The 19,846-nt window shown below is 35.6% G+C and overlaps 1 protein-coding gene across 8 annotated transcripts in view; it reads right to left on the bottom strand.

The window, feature by feature from the left end:
- The window catches only part of sik3 (SIK family kinase 3), a 249,474-nt gene that overhangs the window by 97,701 nt on the left and 131,927 nt on the right, over positions 1-19,846 (bottom strand). For 7 of the 8 annotated variants that reach the window (XM_069894969.1, XM_069894971.1, XM_069894972.1 and 4 more), the window contains one exon: positions 15,076-15,139. In XM_069894969.1, the coding sequence (XP_069751070.1) occupies positions 15,076-15,139 (64 nt within the window). Of the gene's footprint in view, positions 1-847; positions 949-15,075; positions 15,140-19,846 lie in introns of those variants that run through there. The other variant, XM_069894977.1, reaches the window with a different exon arrangement.

The following is a 19,846-nucleotide window of genomic DNA, read 5'->3' as shown; positions in this document are numbered from 1 at the left end:
AAGATTAAAAAGGTATAAACTTTACCGACCTATATAAACGTTTATAAATTTGTAAAAGACCGTGGGAAAATGGTATAAAACACATAGCTGCACAATTTGTAAAGACCATAGGAAAGTCCTAGCACCAACAGTACAAAATTTATGAAGAAGAGTGATGGTGGACCTGCCCTCCCAGAATTCCGTGCAGCAGAGAAACCCCCTCCTTGAGTGCTCTGTTATACAGCCCTTTCTTTGTGGTTCTCCAGTACTAATGGAGATTGTGAAGAAGATGTTATTACCAATCTTCACTGATTGTGGTCTGGAGGTGAGGAAATCCATGATCCAATCATACAGTGGGGTGTTAATTCCCAGTTCTTGGAGTTTGCTGATCAGTTTTGAGGGGATGATGGTGTTAAATGACGAACTATAGTCGATAAAGAGCATCCTGATGTATGCAGCTTTACTGACTGTGTTCCAGGACTTTGTGTAGAGCCAGTGAGATGGCATCTGCCATAGACCTGTTCCTACTGTTATGAGCCCAAAGGACCCCAAAACCCAGCAGCAATAGACATTCACCAAAACAAATGGCTTTCAAGACAAAACTTATTTTTAATCAACTTCAAACATGAAATTAGAATAAAACTTTAACTTAACTCTATTCTTATACTATACTCTATACTAACCCAAATTACCCCCTTCTAATTCGAAGTGCACGTGTATGTAATGTGTGTGTAAATTCAAGAAAAGTTCTTTGATTCACAGTTCAATCTCACTTCTCCTTGTTCCTTGTAGGCAATCACCATACTGTGCACAGAATTTAACATGTATAAAGTTCACCAGGCTTGGTGCTTGAAAGATAAATGTTTACCGCTCAGGAAGGTTCTTGTAGGGTTTCCAGAGAGAGATATTTGTTGCTCCAGGATTTCCACAACTGAGATACCATCACTAGTCACCTCAGGGTCTCACTGATGAAACTTGCCCCATCAGGGTCTTCTAGATGGTAACCTCTTTCTTCAAGCTACTACAGAGTTCCATTCCTTCCTCTATTTCAAGAGAAACATCAGACAGATAGCACTTCCAGCCATCTACTGCACTGGAACTTGCTTTCATCAGTTTCAAACAGTTTTCCCTGGATTGCACTTTTCAGTTACTTGTCAGTGTCCCACACACTCATTGACTGACTGAGCTGTTAATTCAACTCTCTAACTTTTCCAACTGAAATGCCAAAGAGAGCATGTGACTCATGTCTTGCAAAACCCCCACCTTCTCCAGCAAACACCAGGAGTTCTTTCTTCTTCTCAAGTTGTTATCTTAAGTAAACAATCCAGAATTGACCTTTCTGTGAGCACTTTGCAGAAAGGGTACTGATAGACAGCATGACTCCAGCAAGACAATGGTCAAGCATTTTACGAGGTCAGTTTAATTAACACCTACTTGTGAAAGGTGCTTACATTTCTCCAGAGATCTTGCAATGTGAATTCTTCAGACTTTCAAATAAGATCTGTTTTAAAATGTGTGTATGTATGTGACCTACTCTAAATCTTATAAATTCTCCCCAAATATTAATATTGTTACACTACGAAAGGCGAACTAGAATGTATCCATACCACCACTCAGACATGCTTCAACACCAGCCTTTGAAAATACTTCATCATTGTTGATATGTGCTACATTATTAAAAGATGTTTTAATATTTTGGTAGTAACAAATATTTTTCCTCAAAAATAGCATTCTCAAAAAATCCTTAAAGTTACCCACTTTTAAAATACCTAACTTTATTTTTAAAAAGATTTTGCCAGGCAAAATTCATGTCACTATGACAAAATTTCAATTGTATAGAGCAGATCTTCTTAATAACCCAGATTTTGCTGTCAAACTAGTTGCAAGCTGTAGTGCTCAGTGTTATTTATGTGAGATCACATCTACTGTAATGAAATACTTTGAGAGGTATGTCATGGCCAGAATTAACTCATATCTAAGCAAAGATCTTGATGCACTGCAATTTGGCCTATTGGCAGAATCATTCCACACCAGATACAATCTCACTTGCTCTCCACTTAGCCCTGGATCACCAGGACAACAGCAAAACCTACATCCGGCTGCTTTTCATCGATTGCAGCTCAACTTTCAACATCATCATTCCCTCAGTACTAATCAGTAAGCTTTGAAACCTGGGCCTCTGCACCTCACACTGCCAATGTATCCTCGACCTCCTCAACTGAAGACCACAGTCAGTGTGGATTGGCAACAACATCACCAAAGACTTGTAAATTTCTACAGTTGCACTGTGGAGAGCATTCTAACTGGTCTGGTTATGGAGCTGCCAATTCACAAAACAGGAGGCTACAGAGGGTTCTGAACTCAGCCAGCACCATCATGGGCATTAGTCTTCACTCCATTAAGAACATCTGTAAGAGGTAGTGTCTCTAGAAAGCAGATTCTATCAGGGACCCTCACCACCCAGGCCATGCCTTTTCTCACTGCTACCATCAGGAAGGAGGTACAGGAGCCTGAAGACAAGCATTCCAATTTAGGAAAACAGCTTCTTCACCTCTGCCATTAGATTTCTGAATGGACAATGAACCTACAGACACTACCTCATTTTTCCTTTTTTTTGTATTTAGGAATTATAATTTATTGCAATTTTGCACAATTCTGTTGCCACAAAACAACAAATTTAATGACACATGCTCGTGAGAATAAACCTGATACTGATAGGCCATAGTAACATTAGGAGAGGATCAGATGACTGTTTAAATACAAAATATGCCAACGTTGCTGTTGAAATTGTTCACATCTGATGCTAATTTTCAACACAAAACCTGCCTTTGAAATGCACTGAATGGTATGGAAAGTCCATATACTTACGCGGTAGTCACCAACTTCACGATTCAAATAGATCCCCTATTTCCTGTGTAACTATCCTCTCAACAATAAGATAACAGAGTAGATGCTCAGTATATCCCGCTGGTTAAAGAATTTCCCTTCAATAATTTGATTACTCTTTAGGTTTCATTGCTCCAGTTGCTAGGTCCATCAGACCCGTCCTGTGAAAAGATAGGTGACATTCTTTTCAGCGTTAGAGACTCGACTAAGATTTTTCTTTGACACTTGGATTGTGGAGTGACAAGCAGCAGCTGAGTTAGTGAGACCTTGGGAAGATACAGAGGTCTATGGCTCAACTTAGAAATCTGAAGGATAGGTGGGAAAGAATGTTGGAAAAGCTTGGTCTTTAAATTGGGGAGAGGATCAAGGCATACCCTACATTCCATGTGATTAGCATGGGAGAGTGTCATTTCTCTGTTATGTCATGGTTTGAAGTGAGAATAAATGGAAGGTAACAATGAAGAAATGTCCCTAAAGTTGTTAGTCACCAGAAAGACCAAGCATTGTGCATCATCACTTCACGACAGAGTTGTTCACATGGCCTACCCTGAGCACAAATGATCAAAAAACAGCGCAATGTTCTCCCGGGGCTCAGCAGGTCAAACTCAGTTGAACATCTGCAGCCTCACTGGCAATTATCAAGTGCTGCATGTGGCTGTTACAAACTAGACATTAGCCACATGCAGACCTTCAATTGAATAAAGCAGTCAAATGTTCCTAGCTTTGAAAGGCCAGTAGACTACTATTTTTACCAAAAGAAAATCAATAAGACAATATATATTGAGATAGAAATCTGTCCTATATCACAGCACAAAGTACTTAATATTGAAGAAAATTTATTTTATACTCCTCTTGAGCTCAATGGAACCAAATTAAGAAACTAAATTTACCTTCTATACGTTAATATAGTACATATTCAGTGCTTTCAGCAGAAGTTAAACATATATCCCATTAGATTTCATTGAAAGGTCAGGCATGTACCCAGCCCAGATGAATGAGAGCTTCATTAAGAGCCCCAGTAGGAAAACCAGGGAACCACAATGAAGGTCAACAATAACTGGCAAAAATGCAGTTTCCTCTTCACTGTTAATCTCAAAGAGAAAAATTAAGTTAAAATTATATTTTTTTTCCAAGATAATTCTGGTGTATGCACAAGAAGCAATAACTCAGAAGAATCAAAAGATTGTAGAGTAGAATGCTAAAATAGTCACTGAAACTCCTTCAAGCCAACCAGAACGATAATTCTGTTGAATAGCACAATGCCTAATGTGAAGGATAGAATGCATAGTATATGAGATTTGGTAATATCCTATTCACAATCATAAAGACCTGCTTTGTTTACTGATCTAAATGGCATGGTTTATCCATTGTGCAAGCTTCCAGCTCAAAGGAAACAATTCACAGCACAAAATAACTGCACAGAATAATTCTTGATCCATGAGGGTCTTATTCCAAAAAAAGGTAGCACAGCAAGAAATGAAGGAATATTTGTCATTTATCTGATATCTATTTTAATTTTCTGTGAGTGAAATAATTAAAAATACAAACCCTTAATACTCAAATTTCAAAGTTCGTTAAAAATTTGCACAACTGCAGTGAACAATCCTTTTGTAGATTGAAGTTTAGTTCTCAAGACTTTTTGTTGAAAATAACTAACTTTCGGATGATTTCTCTATCAACGGTCATTCCTAGCTGTACAACGAAGCAAGCCCTTATTTACAAGAGGGAATAGTAAGTGATTCTGAAAAGTTCTGTCTGATCTCTGAATTTCAGCAAGTGTGAAGCCATTCCTTCTGATGTGGACTTCCAAAGCATTTTATAAGTAGAAAGAAGATGAACCAAAATAAAGAACTTTGAAATGCAGCTATTTGACATCTCTCAAATGTAAGGAATACATTCACACAAAATTTGATGTATTATTTTCAATGATGACAGCTGCTTTTGGTCAAAAATGCAATTAGAAGCAAACATCTGAGAACAATAGAATATTTACATGCTCAAAAATTCAACTGATTTTGAAAGTAAAAGAGCATCCTGCTCGTCTATTGAACTGATGGAGAAGAATCATCAATTTATTGAGTATATGAATGTTATGAAATAAAGTACATTGCTGTCATCCTGACTTGTAAGATTCATTTTTCTGAAATAATTTCTTCTTAATTAAATCATAAAAGACATTTATTAAAAAAAATAGAAACTGTTTCACATCATTTTTTCCAGAGCCAAACAGACATAATTCCTTAGGTACCTTATTCTTCTTTACCTTTACTTCCTTAATCTCTAAAAAAAAAATGAAGAAATTCTCACAAAAAAATTATTATCCTGATCGATAATTTAGCTCATACATTCTTAAGGTGCAGCATACACCCCACCGTTGGGGCAAGGGAATATTTTGGTGGGGCGTGGGGCTTAAAATATTTTAGTGGGATGTAGGAATATTTTGGGAAATAATTAAAAAGTTGGTTTGAAAAAATAATCTCTTATGTTGGTGTGAAAGATGTGACTTGGGCACACTGTCAGTACAACACAACTGTGGTAACTTCCAAGTAAAATCACTTTGTACCTTTTTATTTTCATAACATCTTTTTGCTCTTCCAATGTTTCTCCGTTGTTTCTCTTATTTGAACTGTTGTTATCTTTGGTTAAAGTTCTAATTATATTTTTTTCTGACCGGCTTATTGTCATCCATTCCAAATTATCTCATTGGTGACGAGAATTCTAAATTGTCTCAATTTATTTTTCCAGTCCAGTAATGAGTGAGACCTGTACCTGTATGTATCTTTGTGTACTAACATATTGATATGGGGGGTGGGGGGAGTCTGTTCCAGGTGCCAGCCTGAGAGGATGCCAAAATCGGTTAAAAAAAAAAGGGACCCCAGAAAGTAAAGCACAAGGCTAGTGCAGTTCTGATGCACTTTCTGTGAGAAAAAATGTCAGAAACCCTGATAGTGGTTTTTTTTTTCTTTTTTTTTGGGTCAGTATTCTTCTTTTGATTTGATCATTACTTTTATTATATTTTTCAATTTTAAGACATAATAAATATTGATTAATCTGTTTCAGGGAGCTTGCACTGTTGATAATTCAAAATGAGCAGACGAAGCAAGCAAAAGATTCGTCAATACTCAGTGGAGTTCTTGAAGTTTGGGTTTATATCTGCTGTACATGATGAACATGCACCTTTTTGCCTATTCAATTCAAAATTGGAATACTTTAAATCAATGAAAGATAAGTTTTAAAATAGATTTTTTTTTAAATCATTTCATTATTCGCTGTGCAAACTACAGCCCTGAATCGTACCCTTGAAGCTAGCTATGAAATTTCTCTGCTTATAGTAAAACATGGAAAGAATCATACGATTAGGGAGGAACTGATTAAATCTGCAATATCATTGTTTCTCAAAATAGTTCCACAAAAGAATGACAAAGATATCTGAGCAATGCCATTGAGTAATAGTACTGTTACAGAATAGAAAACATGGGTCAAGATGTTGAAAAACAGCTGAGTGAGAAGTTGAAATCACGAAAGTTCTCAATACAACTGAATGAATCTACCGTACGGGACAGTGAGGCTCTGTTATCGGCATAAGTGAGATATATTGATCAGGAAGTGTTTCAAGAAGAGATATTTTGTGAATCATTAGAAACAATCACTACTCCAGTTGTTATCTACAGCAAGCTCAAAAATTATTTGGATGAAAATGAAATACCAAAAGGAAACATGGTATCTTGTGCTGCAGATGGTGCACTTGCTATGATGGTTTAAAAAAACAGCATATTTAAAATTGACAAAGGATGAAAATCCAAATCCACCGTGAAAACTTAGTTGCCAAGAAAGTTTCCCCTGTTCTACACGAGACACTACATTCTGTGATCGTGTATCAATACCATCAAAGTTAATGTCATTGTGAACATCGGCTTTAGCAGTTTTGTGTTGATAAAAATGCAGAACATGTGATATTATTGCTTCACACTGAAATACTGTGGTTGTTAAAGGGAAACTGCTTCAAAAGGTTTATGGAATTGTTTGATCTCCTCAGTGAGTTTTTGAAGGGAAAACTTGAAATGAAGCTCTTGCTAACAACAGATGGCAAAGCTTATGTGAGTTACTTTTTTTTTTAAATAACTTTATTTATTCATTCAACAAGGTTATTACATACAGTAAACTTATGAACGATAAAAAAAAATGTATATAAAAAAGAAAAAGAAACCAGTTCTCTTTAGGAGAGCCAAATTTAAAAAAACTAAAATATATTTACTAAAATCTAATCAAGGTAAATCTAAATGTAAATATTCTGAATATAAAGACCATTTATTACTTATTAAGAAAAAAAGAATAATTATCATGTAAAATATACGTGATTTTTTCCATTTCCAAACAAGTTTTCATCTCATTATGCCATCTATTAATATCAATCACATTAGCATTTTTCCATGTACTTGCTATATATTTTTTTGCTACAGATAGAGCTAAATCGTATTATATGGTGAGCTCTCCACTGGCCACCAAGACAGAGGTGCACCAAAGAAGAGGTACAAGGACTGCTTAAAGAAATCTCTTGGTGCCTGCCACATTGACCACCGCCAGTGGGCTGATATCGCCTCCAACCGTGCATCTTGGCGCCTCACAGTTCGGCGGGCAGCAACCTCCTTTGAAGGAGACTGCAGAGCCCACCTCACTGACAAAAGACAAAGGAGGAAAAACCCAACATCCAACCCCAACCAACCAATTTTCCCTTGCAACCGCTGCAACTGTGCCTGCCTGTCCCGCATCGGACTTGTCAGTCACCAACGAGCCTGCAGCAGACATGGACATACCCCTCTATAGATCTTTGTCCGAGAAGCCAAGCCAAAGAAGAGAGCTAAATATACAAAAGCAATCTGAAATTTGTCTAATCCCAAATCTTTCAAAGGCTTCAACTCACCCAACAAAAATATTGTTGGGTCCAGAAGTATTTTGATCTTATATAAATGTTCCAAAAACAATTGAATTGCTTTTCAGAAAGATTGTATATAACCAAACAGCATGAAAAAAAGTTCCAACCAAATTTCCACATCTAAAACAAGAGTCTGATTCACTAAAACCATATTTTTTAAAAACTTTTCAGGTGTTAAATACAATTGATGTAAAGAATTATAATTAACTATTGCATAATGAACATTTATCAATCTAGTAACACTATCATGACAAATATCTAACCAGTCATCCTCGGAAAAAGTAAGGTTAATATCCTTTTCCCATTTAATCTTAGATCTATCCCATCCCTTTTTTTGCCATACTTTCCTGTAATATTTGGTACATCAATGAAATATATCCCTTCTTTGGTGCAATCACAAGAAAAGATTCAAATTTAGTCAATTTAGGTAAAATCATATCTCTACCAAATATTTGTTTTACTAAGGATCAAAGTTGATAATAAAAGAATAAAGAATTCTCATTAATACCAAAATCTTCCCTCATTTGATTAAAGGATAAAAATGGACCTTCTTTAAAACAATCCCCCAAGTTTTTTATACCTTTAGATTTCCAATGTAATAAACATTGATTACACATTGAAAAAGGAATAAGTTGGTTATTATATAACGGTGTTAAAGTCAATAATTTACCCTTAGAACCTATCGTTCTATTTTTCCTCATCCATAACTTCATTAAATGTTTTAGTATAGGCATATTATATTATTGTAATAAATTTAAATTCCACCGAAACAAAAATTGATGTATTTCAAATTCAGAAATATTCGCCATCTCAATTTTAGCCCAACTAGGGGGCCGTTCCAAATCCATTACTGAACTAATAAATTTAAATTGAGCTGCCTCATAATAATTTTGAAAATGTGGTAAACATAATCCACCTAATGCATATTTCCAGGTTAGCTTATTCAAAGCTACTCTCAGAAATTTACCCTTCCATAAAAATTCCCTAACTATTTTATTTAAATCTCGAAAAAAATTCTTATTAAGTAAACACGGAATTCTGATTTAAGTTAGGTTATTAATGCTGTGTTGTAATAATTACTTTATTTTTATTTTTCTTTAAATGTAATTTTTTTGTTTTATTCATGTGATAAAATCTTTAAATAAAGTTTCAAAAAAAAGTAAACACGGAATTGACTGAAACAAATATTGTATAATTGGAAAGATATTCATTTTAATTGTATTTATTCTTCCAATTAAATTTATGGGAAGATCCTACCACTTAATCAAATCAGCTTTGATCTTTTTCATTAATGGTACATAATTTAATTTATATAAAGATTGATAATCAACATCCACATTGATACCCAAATATTTAATTCGATCAGTCCACTTCAAGTAATAATATTCTTATAAACTAAATAATCTCCTTTACATATCGGTAAAATTTCACTTTTTTCCCAGTTAACTTTATATCCAGACAAAGATCCATATTGTGTTAAATATTCCTTCAAGTGTAAAAGTGACTGAGCTGAGTTTGTTAAATACACCAATACATCATCAGCAAATAAATTAATTTTATACTCCTCATCTAAAACTCTCATACCTTGTATCTGTGTATTTTGTCGTATCAACTGTGCTAAAGGTTCAATTACTAACACAAACAAAGCTGGATACAAAGGACAACCTTGTCGAGTTGAACGAGTTAATTTAAAAGGTTCCGAGATCTGACCATTTGTCATTACCCTGGCTCTTGGTTTATTGTATAAAGCTTTAATCCAACCAATAAAAGAAGACCAAACTTAAATTTCTCTAAGACTTTAAATAAAAAGTTCCACTCAACTCTATCAAAAGCCTTTTCTGCATCAAGAGATTTCACCTTTGGATGGTCAGGGCACTGTCGATATTTATTAATCAAACTAGTCATTCGAAGAATATTATCTGAAGCATATCTATTCTTTATGAAACCTGTTTGATCAACATGCATCAACTTAGGTAAAAATTTAGCCAATCGATTCGCTAATACTTTAGCTATTATTTTACAGTCTACATTCAACAAAGATATTAGTCTATATGAAGACACCTTTAACGGATCTCTATCCTTCTTAGGAATTACAGTATTTAAAGCACTAGAGCATGATTCAGGTAGATCATAATGTTCATTAATCTGTTGTATCACATCTCCAAACACTGCAGATAAATCATCATAAAATACCTTATAAAATTCAACCGAAAACCCGTCATCACCAGGTGATTTTCCTTTTGGCATTTCCAACATAGCCGATTTAATTTCTAAATCAGTAAAAGGAGCCTCCAGCTCCAATATGTCTTCTTCCCCTAGTACCGGCAATTTCAACACCGATTTTAAAAAAAGTCAATCGATCCGCTCTCCTGTTTTTCCTCAGAAGTATATAATTTCTTATAAAATGAATGAAACTCATCATTAATCTCACGAGGCTTATAAGTAATAGTCGAATTTCGTCTGACTGCATTAATAACCCTTGATACCTGTTCATTCTTTAACTGCCATGCAAGTACCTTATGCGCTTTCTCACCCCATTCATAAAAGTGTTTAGATTTATTAATCAAGCATTCAAATTGATAAGATTGCAACGTATTGTATTTCAATTTCAAACTAGACAACTCTATCTTCTGATTTTCTGTCACATCTCTTTGAAATTCATTTTCTAATTCATCAATCTGTTTTTCTAATTCAAGACTCTCGGTCAGATCATTCTTTTTAACCTTAGAGGTATAACTAATTATTTGACCTCTCAAGTAAGCTTTCATAGCTTCCCACAATATAAATTAACTCTGAACGGAGTTAACATTTTCTTCCAAAAAGAGATTAATTTGTTTTTTAAAAAATTCAATAAATTCCGCTTTTTTTTAACCGTATTGAATCTCCAACGAGAAGCTGCACGAACTTTTTCAGAACTTTAAAATACAACAAAGAATGATCTGAAATTACCCTACTTTTATATTCTGCTTGCAGTATTTTTCCCTGTAAATGTGCCGATACTAAAAAAAAATCAATTCTGGAAAAAGATTCATGTCTAAATGAATAAAAAGTGAAATCCTTCTCTGTTGGGTTAAGACGTCGCCAAATGTCCACTAAATTAAAATCTTTCATCAAAGCTCGAATTTAAATTGCCATTTTAGATTTTTTAACATTTTTTGGAGATTTATCTAATAAAGGTTCCAAAACACAGTTAAAATCTCCTCCAACCAGAACATTTTCATTAGCTTGTCCCAGAAGCAGAAATGCATCCGAAATAAATGCTTCATCATCCACATTCGGATGATGATAAATGTTAAGTAAAGTCCAAAAATCATTAAAAATCATACAATTCAACTTAAGAATACATCCTGCATTCATTTCCATTGATTGTAATTCAAAAGATAAATTTTTATGTATCAAAATTTCTACTCCCTTAGCTTTGGAGTTAAATGAAGAAGAAAAAACATGTCCAACCCAGTCCCAACTTCATACTTTTTTTTTCATTCAAATGTGTCTCCTGTAAAAAAGCAATATCAATCTTCATCTTTTTAATGTAAGAGAAAACGCGCTTACGCTTGATCGGGTTGTTTAATACCTGAATATTAAAGGTAGCAAATTTCAAATTCGACATATATAATACAATTGCTAAATACCAAAAATAATCACAAAATTAATAATAACAAAGGAAAAAAAAAGAAATGTTTTCATATAGGACCCTCAAATTAAAATATATAGGCCCTCCAAATAAAAATAATATTCGTTAATAAGAGAAAAGAAAAACAACAAAAAAAACTACCAAAAGGTAGTAACTCCCTAAAAAAAAAACTGGGTGTGGATTACCCACTAGTGACTGATGACTAACAAAGAAGTTAGTGCAATCCCCTCCTCCCCAGCCAGCCAATCAAAAATATTAACATATTACAAAAAAAAATTTCAGCCTTGAGATTCCAATCCAGATGGTGAACTCATTTCAAGAGTAGATGAACTCTTTCCATTCCTGTTTTTTCCACTTCTGTCATTTTGCCCATTTCCAAGTCCATCAGATTTTCTTTTAGGAGATAATGGTGAACTTCTTTGTCCTCTGACATCCGGAAACGAATTAGCAAAAACCATTGCTTCATGCTCACTCTCAAAGAATTGAGACTGATAGTTTTCATAAAACACTTTCAACACAGCAGGATAACGAAAAGCAAATTTGTAACCTTTATGCCATAAAACATCTTTAACTGGATTAAATTCACGTCGGAGTCTGATGATAACTGGACTCAAATCAGAGTAGAAGAAAACTCTACTATTCTGAACCATCATTGGAGCTTGTCTTTGTCTTGCATTTTGAACTGCGAGTCTAAAAATTGTCTCTCTGTCCAAACAATTCAAACAACGAACTAACACAGCTCTTGGAGGTTGACCAGGTATGGGTGGTCTTTTAAAGCTCTATGTGCTCTTTCCAATACCAATCCATCAGGAAAAGACTCCCCCCCCAACATCTAGGGAATCCAATTTTAAAAAATTTTTACAGGATCTTGACCTTCGATACCTTCTGACAAACCCACAATTTTCACATTATTTCTTCTGCTTTGATTTTCCAAATAGTCCATTTTTTTTGTTAACTCTTTTTCCCAGGTTCCTAAATCTTTAACTGATTTTTCCACCTTTATTATTGTTTCTGCATTGGATTGTACCTGTTGTTTACATTCAAAAAAAGAAGCTTCAAATTTTTTAAAGTTTTCCTGATTTTCTTTAACTTCTGCCTTAACCACAGTTAGGTCTGAAATTTTATCAGTATTCATTTGAACCAGCTGGTTCAATTGACCAGTAATAACATCCAAATAAGAAGCAATACCTTCAAACATCATGGAAACAGGCTGAGGTGCAGTTTGAAATGTAGGATCCGATTTCATAAGTTGTATCTCACTTTCTTCCAGCACTTCTTCCATTTCCTGTGCAGAGTAAGGCAAGTCCTCTTCTTGTTGTTCTTCAAAAGGCAGCATTCTAGTCGTTTTGCTGCGAGTTTGGACCCCCAACAACGACCCCCCGACTTCCTCAGGGGGTCGTCGTTGCTGTCCCCCCGCAGACCATTTTTTAATAAAATTTACAGAGTTCTCCATAATTGACGGCACCACCCAAGCCCACAGTCGCTGTAGACTGTGTGTCTACCGTCAGAATCCTCTACCTCCGCGCTCCCGTCTCTTCCAACGGGAGTGTTCGTTGTAACAAGCCTCCAGGCTCGTGCCAGATTTCTCGGGAGCGCACTCCTTCCTCCGCAGAATGGGTCGAACCAGCGCCATCTTGAGACTGGTGAGTAGCTGTTACCTTAACTTTTGTCCCCACCAGCGATCGTTGAAGCTTGGGGATCGCTGAAAATGGATCCGAGGCTGTTCAAAGTTGTTTAGGCCCCAATTCTTCTGTACTTCGAAACTGTATTTTCTTTTGTAACTGAGGCTTAGTTTTTTTTTGCATTAGCATCCATAATGGCTCACCAAAATATCAAACTGAAAATTAAAGATTTAAAATTAAAAATAAAGGGTTAAAAAACTGGCACTTAAAAGTCTGACCAGAGAGGGCAGGGATTACACGTCTAGTCTCTACGCCATCTTGCCACGCCCCCCCGCTTATGTGAGTTACTTGACAGATATTTTTGAGAAACTAAGTACAGAGAACAATCAACTTTAAGTAGAAAATATGACATTCTTTGATGCAAAAACAAAGATATTTGGATTCATGACACTTCTAGAATTATGCCAAAGGAATATTTCTGCAAGAAATTTCAGTCAACTCTGTTGGTTGAATAAGTGTGAGGTAACTGATGCTGCTACAAACGTCATTGTTGACAATTTGAAAATGTTGGTTACCAAATTCAATGATATATTTTGTGATTTAAAGGCAATGGATTTTCCCTTTTGGTTAACTCAGCCAATGCTCGTGGACTTATCTGAAGTTCCAGTGCAATTCCAAGGAAAGTTATCCGAGTTGCAACATGATGAATCTATGAAAACTCTGTTCAAAATGAAAGGAACAATGATGTGACTATCTAACAAAATCGAAAAGAAATACCCAAACTCAACTACTTTAGCAAGAGAACTATTGATACATTTTCCATCATCTAATTAAGTAGAATGTGGCTTCAGTGCTGTTAGTGATTTGCTACAAGCTAAGAGAAACCAACTGGAAATTACAAAACATGGAGATTTAAGGTTTAAACTAACAAAATTAGTTCCTCGAATAAAATAAATCTGCAGCCAGCGTCAAGATCAAGGTTCCCACTGAAGTGACGACAATTGTTGAATGTGTGTTTGAGATGGTTGATATATTGAAGTAGTAGTTGAATATGAAATATGTGTTCCAGGGTATTCCCGAGTTTAATCACATTGAAATACACTTGCAGTAAATTATTTAATTAAAACTTCTTTTGAATATTTTTTTTCCACTAATGGTGGGATGTGCGTTTTTTTGAAAAGTTAAAATGGGGGCTAGGGGAAAAAAGGTTGAGGACCACTGATCTAGCTCAAGAATAAGTGATTTCTCCACAACATTTAAAAATATTTTCTGATACCTAGCTTCAGGATAGATTGATATATTTCTCCTTTGCGACACTAAATTTTTCAAATAGTTTACCTAACACTATCCCAGAGCACCAGCATTGTTTCCATAGCTCCTAGTGGAGATTATTTCTCTTCAATCTTCATATTTAGCCTCTTGCAGAGACAACTATTTTTTTTTTAAATCAGAATACAAGAGATTCATAAATACAAAAAATTGAATTAAAAATATTAATGCCTTAGTACCTGGCACAGTCAAAACAAAATAACTCAAGCATGTCGTCCCTCAGTGTCTTTAATTTATACATTTTTAAATCTAATGTCAAGAAAGTCATATTAGTATCCTTTCCTGATAAGGATGATTAGCTAATATTCCAATTCCCTAAACACATGTTTATACCTACAATAAAATGGGTAAGAAAGAAACTTGTAATGCAACAACTACTGCAAATTACTCCTTATTATACTCAAGTAGTCAAAGAATCTAATGGGACTTGTTGGATATGTGAGAAAAGAAATGCACAAGGGAAATGTAACTGATGGATTGCTCTGCTGGGAGCAAGCAGAGACTTAACTGATATGTGCCAATAATAAACAATTAATTAGAAAAGATGCATCATAAAGCTCAATATAATGATCAACCATTTTTAATTCAACACATCTGATTTGATGCAAATCCTTGGCACTAACAAATATACAACACTATCATATATGTTTTAAAACTATCATCCATTACAAACCAAAAGTAAATACACTCACCAAATATCTCTCCACCACTTGCATATTCTGTCACCAAATAAATCATTCTTTCCGTCTCCATAACCTGTGGTACAACGACATAACAGAAAACAAAATTAATACACCAGAATTAAATAATAGCTTGTACAGAGAAGCAGGTGATGGTCTATTCATATATGTAGCATTAACTGAATCTTATGTTGCTCACAAAAAAAAACTTGGTGCAACACCCTTATTCATAATTTTAAGAAATTCATTTTACCAAGTTAGTCTCCACTTTTTCCTCTTCTGTAAATTAGAGTTTTTCACTTTTCTCAATTCTATCGAAGGATCACCGCAGACACTGTTTGACCTGATCAGTTTTTTAAAATATTTTATTTTTGATTTCATACTCAAAGAATTCAACAAACAGTTCATTCTTTCCAACATCCACATACACACACACACACTCCATCCCCTTCCCCCTCCCCATCCCACTACAAATATACTTGAAAAGTTCATCTCAATACCAGTCATCCTGGCGTCAAAAAAGAAAAAGAAATAACAATTAATACACATCCAAAATGAGAAAATCTGGAAAAAAAATGAAACCCAAAAGAGAAAAGAAAAGCAAGTCATCTGCACTCGGTCCTTTATTCGTATTCACACAATCCACCTTTTCATTATAGGATGTTACCTTATTCCTTTTATCAATTCCTTTTTTTTTTAAGGGGGGGGGAATTAATCTGTTCCATTACCTCAGGGTTTTCCCAATATCTTTACGCCCCCTTCCTTCTTGTCCTTTGACACTTCTCATTCATTGCTTTTGTTTTCTGCTGACTCCTGGCACAGACATTCATGCTTGAAAGAAACTTAAGCAAACTAAAAAACTAAAACCAACGATCCAAAATCCCACACCCCTCCTCCTTTCTACTTCTTGGTTTACCTTTACCCACCCTGGTACTGATAGCCAAGCTATTGGCACCAACTCCCCCATTATTTTTAAAAGTGCCCAAAGAACCCATTTATTACTTAATCTTCTCATCCTTAACTTGTATTCTTTCTTTACTTGAAAAATACATTAATCTTTAAACAGTAACATTATGGAAAAAAAACAGCTTACCCCTCCTCATAGTTTTCACAATTACGATATTTACAGTCCATCATTCCCCCTTATTTACATTTAATCCTGAAGTGGTGGCAGGGTGCTTGCCTCCCTTGGATCCCTAAAAAACTTTATTTTCCCTCCCACGCTTACTATCCTCAGCGTTTCTGGGTAAAGGAGGGTAAACTCAATTCTTTTTTGTTTAAGGTGTGGCGGTGTACATCTCTGACGGCTGACAAACCGGCTCCATGTGTTACGGACATAGCAGCCCAGCAGCCACATCAAGCCAGGGTCATCTCTTCTGCCTGCATACACACAGGGCAATGTCATGACTTGTTTTCTGGCGTGAGAGCGGGATTTACTCTTGGCCTTATAAGACACAGAGTGGGAAGTTTCAATAAACAACTGGAGTGCAGACGAGCCCACTGAGTACTGGTCTTGTTCTTTCCACTCCATTTAGCTGCTGCTACATTGTGACCCCAATGGGTTCAGACGCCTCTGGACTTAACAGTATGGACACTGCAGCAGTCAATGCAGTCGCCCTCAAACTCCCGATTCTCTGGACGCTTCACCCACACTCTTGGTTTGGCCTAGCAGAACTACAGTTCCAGATAAAGCAGATTACCTCAGACTCCAGCAAATAATACCATGTTGTCAGCTCCCTGGACCAAGAACCTACAGCCAGAGTGGACAACCTCATTAAGAACCCACCGGAGGAAGGTAAATACTCTGCATTGTAAGCGCTCCTCATCAGCACCTACGGGTTCTCTAGACGCCAGAGAGCAGCCAGGCTTATGCACCAGGACAACCAGAGAGTAGCCGGGCCTATGCACCTGGATAACCTGGGGGACAGAATGCCATCCGCCATTTGTGATAGTACAGATCTATCACCAATGTACATAGTGTATATAGTTACTGTATCTAGACTGTGCTTACAGCGATTGGCTGAGAGCTAAGCCACACCTATTGTCTGGGCCTTAAAGGGTTGTGTCCCTAGGCAGGTCGGATCATTCTGGACTGGTCGGCCACCTGTGAAGAGCTCCGGTCTTTTGCTAATAAAAGCCTTGGTTTGGATCAACAAGTCTTTGGTTCTTTCGACGAGCTCTACACCCTTACAGACGAAATACTCACGCTGGCAGAGAGCCACAAGGCCTGTCTCATGTTTGAGCAGCATTCTTAGAACCAATGCCAGATGACATTCAGCTCCTGCTAACAGATGTGGATTTCAGCGACCCCCGTAAGGTCGCAGCGAAGGCGGACATTCTCTGCCGCAACAAAAGTGAGAACGAATTCACCATGAATCAGCTGATGCGTCCCCAGATGGAGCAGTATCCCAAAAATCGAACAAGCAGTGAACAGCCATGTTCTCGCAGACCAACAGAGGCACCAAAAACACAGTGTTGTTTCTATCACCAGTGCTGGGGGCACTGCAAAGAGGCCAGGTGCATTTCTGGGAAACACCCAGGGCAGCCGTCGCTAATGCCTACAGTAGATGGCCACACAAACAGCCTACTGTATGTCATGGACAAAACCATAGGCCAACGGTTCCTTGTCAACACTGGAGCAGAGCTCAGCGTCATTCTGCCTTTGCCTTTAGAGGCCCAGACACGCCCACGAGGGCCAACACTACGGGCAGCCAGCAACACCGCCATTAAGACCTTTAGCACACGGCACGTACCAATATGCCTTGGCGACTAGACTTTCTGCTGGGGATATAAACTGAATTTAAATAAAAGTGAATTATTCCCTTTTAATGGATGGGTCCCTATTTATGATAGTTTACCTTTTAAAATAGCTAGAGACCATTTTATATATTTAGGGATTAAGATTACTAAAAAACATAAAGATTTGTTTAGGACTAATTTTTTCCCTCTATTGGACCTGATCAGCAGTTTACTTACCAATTGGTCACCATTATCCCTATCCATGATAGGCCGAATTAATGCTATTAAGATGATGATCTTACCTAAATTTTTATATATATTCCAAGCTATACCTATTTTTGTTCCTAAATCTTTTTTTGATAAGGTCGATTCTAAATTGTCCTCGTATATCTGGCAAAACAAGAATCCTAGATTGTGGAAAAAATATTTACAGAAATCTAAACTAGAGGGAGGGTTGGCATTACCCAACTTTAGAATTTATTACTGGGCAATTAATATTAGTTACTTAAGGTATTGGTTGAATTATTCAGAATTATCTCTAAATCCCCATTGGGTAAATTTAGAAATTAAACCGATACAAAATTTTTCAATTAGCTCTATTTTGGGAGCTGCTCTCCCTTTTACTCTTACTAAATTATATAAACAAATTGATAATCCAATGGCTAAACATACACTACGTATATGGTTTCAATTCCGGAGATTTTTTGGCCTAAGTCATTTTATCTTGGAAACTCCTATTGTACTAAATTTCCTTTTTCATCCCTCTCTAATTGATCAAGCTTATTTACTCTGGAAAGTTAAAGGTATAACATGCTTTTCGGATTTATTCTTGGATAACTTTCATGTCATTTGAACAATTATCCATGAAATATGATTTACCTCGATCTCATTTCTTTCGATATTTGCAGATTAGGAGTTTCTTAGTTTCGACTTTATCCTCTTTTCCCAATCGGGAGACTACGACTGTTTTAGAGGATATACTATATTCAAAATTCCCTCCAAAAGGTGTGATATCTAAATTATATAATATAATTACAAAAATAAATTCTGGGACTTTTGAAAAGTTTAAAAATGATTGGGAAAGAGAACTCAATCTTCATATTTCTAATGAAAATTGGAATAAAATTCTGCGACTGGTAAACTCTTCTTCTCTATGTGCAAAACATTCACTAATACAGTTTAAAGTTGTTCATAGAGCTCATATGTCTAAAGATAAACTCCATCGCTTTTATTCTCATATCGATCCTATATGTGATAATTGGAAATAGCTTCCCTTACACATATGTTTTGGTCCTGTCCCTCTTTACAGAATTATTGGAAGGAAATTTTTTCCATTATATCTACTGTTTTGAATATTGATTTACAACCATATCCCATTACTGCAATTTTTGGATTACCTATGATAGATTTGACTTATTTATCTCTTCCTGCGGATCGTATGATTGCTTTTCTTACACTAATGGCTAGAAGATCTATACTATTAAATTGGAAAGAGGTAAATCCTCCCACTGTTTTCCAATGGTTTACCCAAACTATACTATGTTTAAATTTAGAGAAAATTAGAAACTCTGTCTATGAATCCCCTTCTAAGTTTGAGTTAACCTGGCGACCATTTATTCAATATTTTCATTTGTGGTGAGTTGATCTGGCTCTGTTTTCTTTTTATGATTATGTATGATAATTGGGCTGTAAGATGAGATCGGAGTGATCGGCGTGGTTTAGCTATATCTGTAGGTTTTTTTTTTAAGTTTTTTTTTAAGTTTTTTTTAATTCAGATTTGTTTTTTCTTCTTTTTTGGGGTTTTTTTTTCTCTTTTTTCATATATTGTTATTAATTATATCTTTTTTTTTAGAGATAGTTCACACCCTAAACTGATCAAAAAAATTTTTTTTTATGATATATTTTTATTCTGTAATATTATTGTTTAATATCTCTGTATTAATTCATTACTTACTATGTATTTTTTTTATATCTCTTTGAACTGTATGTGTTTAATAATTATAATAATAATAAAAAGATTGAAAAAGAAAAAGAAAGACTTTCT

The sequence above is a fragment of the Narcine bancroftii genome, chromosome 8 (assembly GCF_036971445.1).
Source record: "Narcine bancroftii isolate sNarBan1 chromosome 8, sNarBan1.hap1, whole genome shotgun sequence".
In the NCBI taxonomy this organism is placed as follows: domain Eukaryota; kingdom Metazoa; phylum Chordata; class Chondrichthyes; order Torpediniformes; family Narcinidae; genus Narcine; species Narcine bancroftii.
This window is presented reverse-complemented; position numbering and strand designations above follow the sequence as displayed.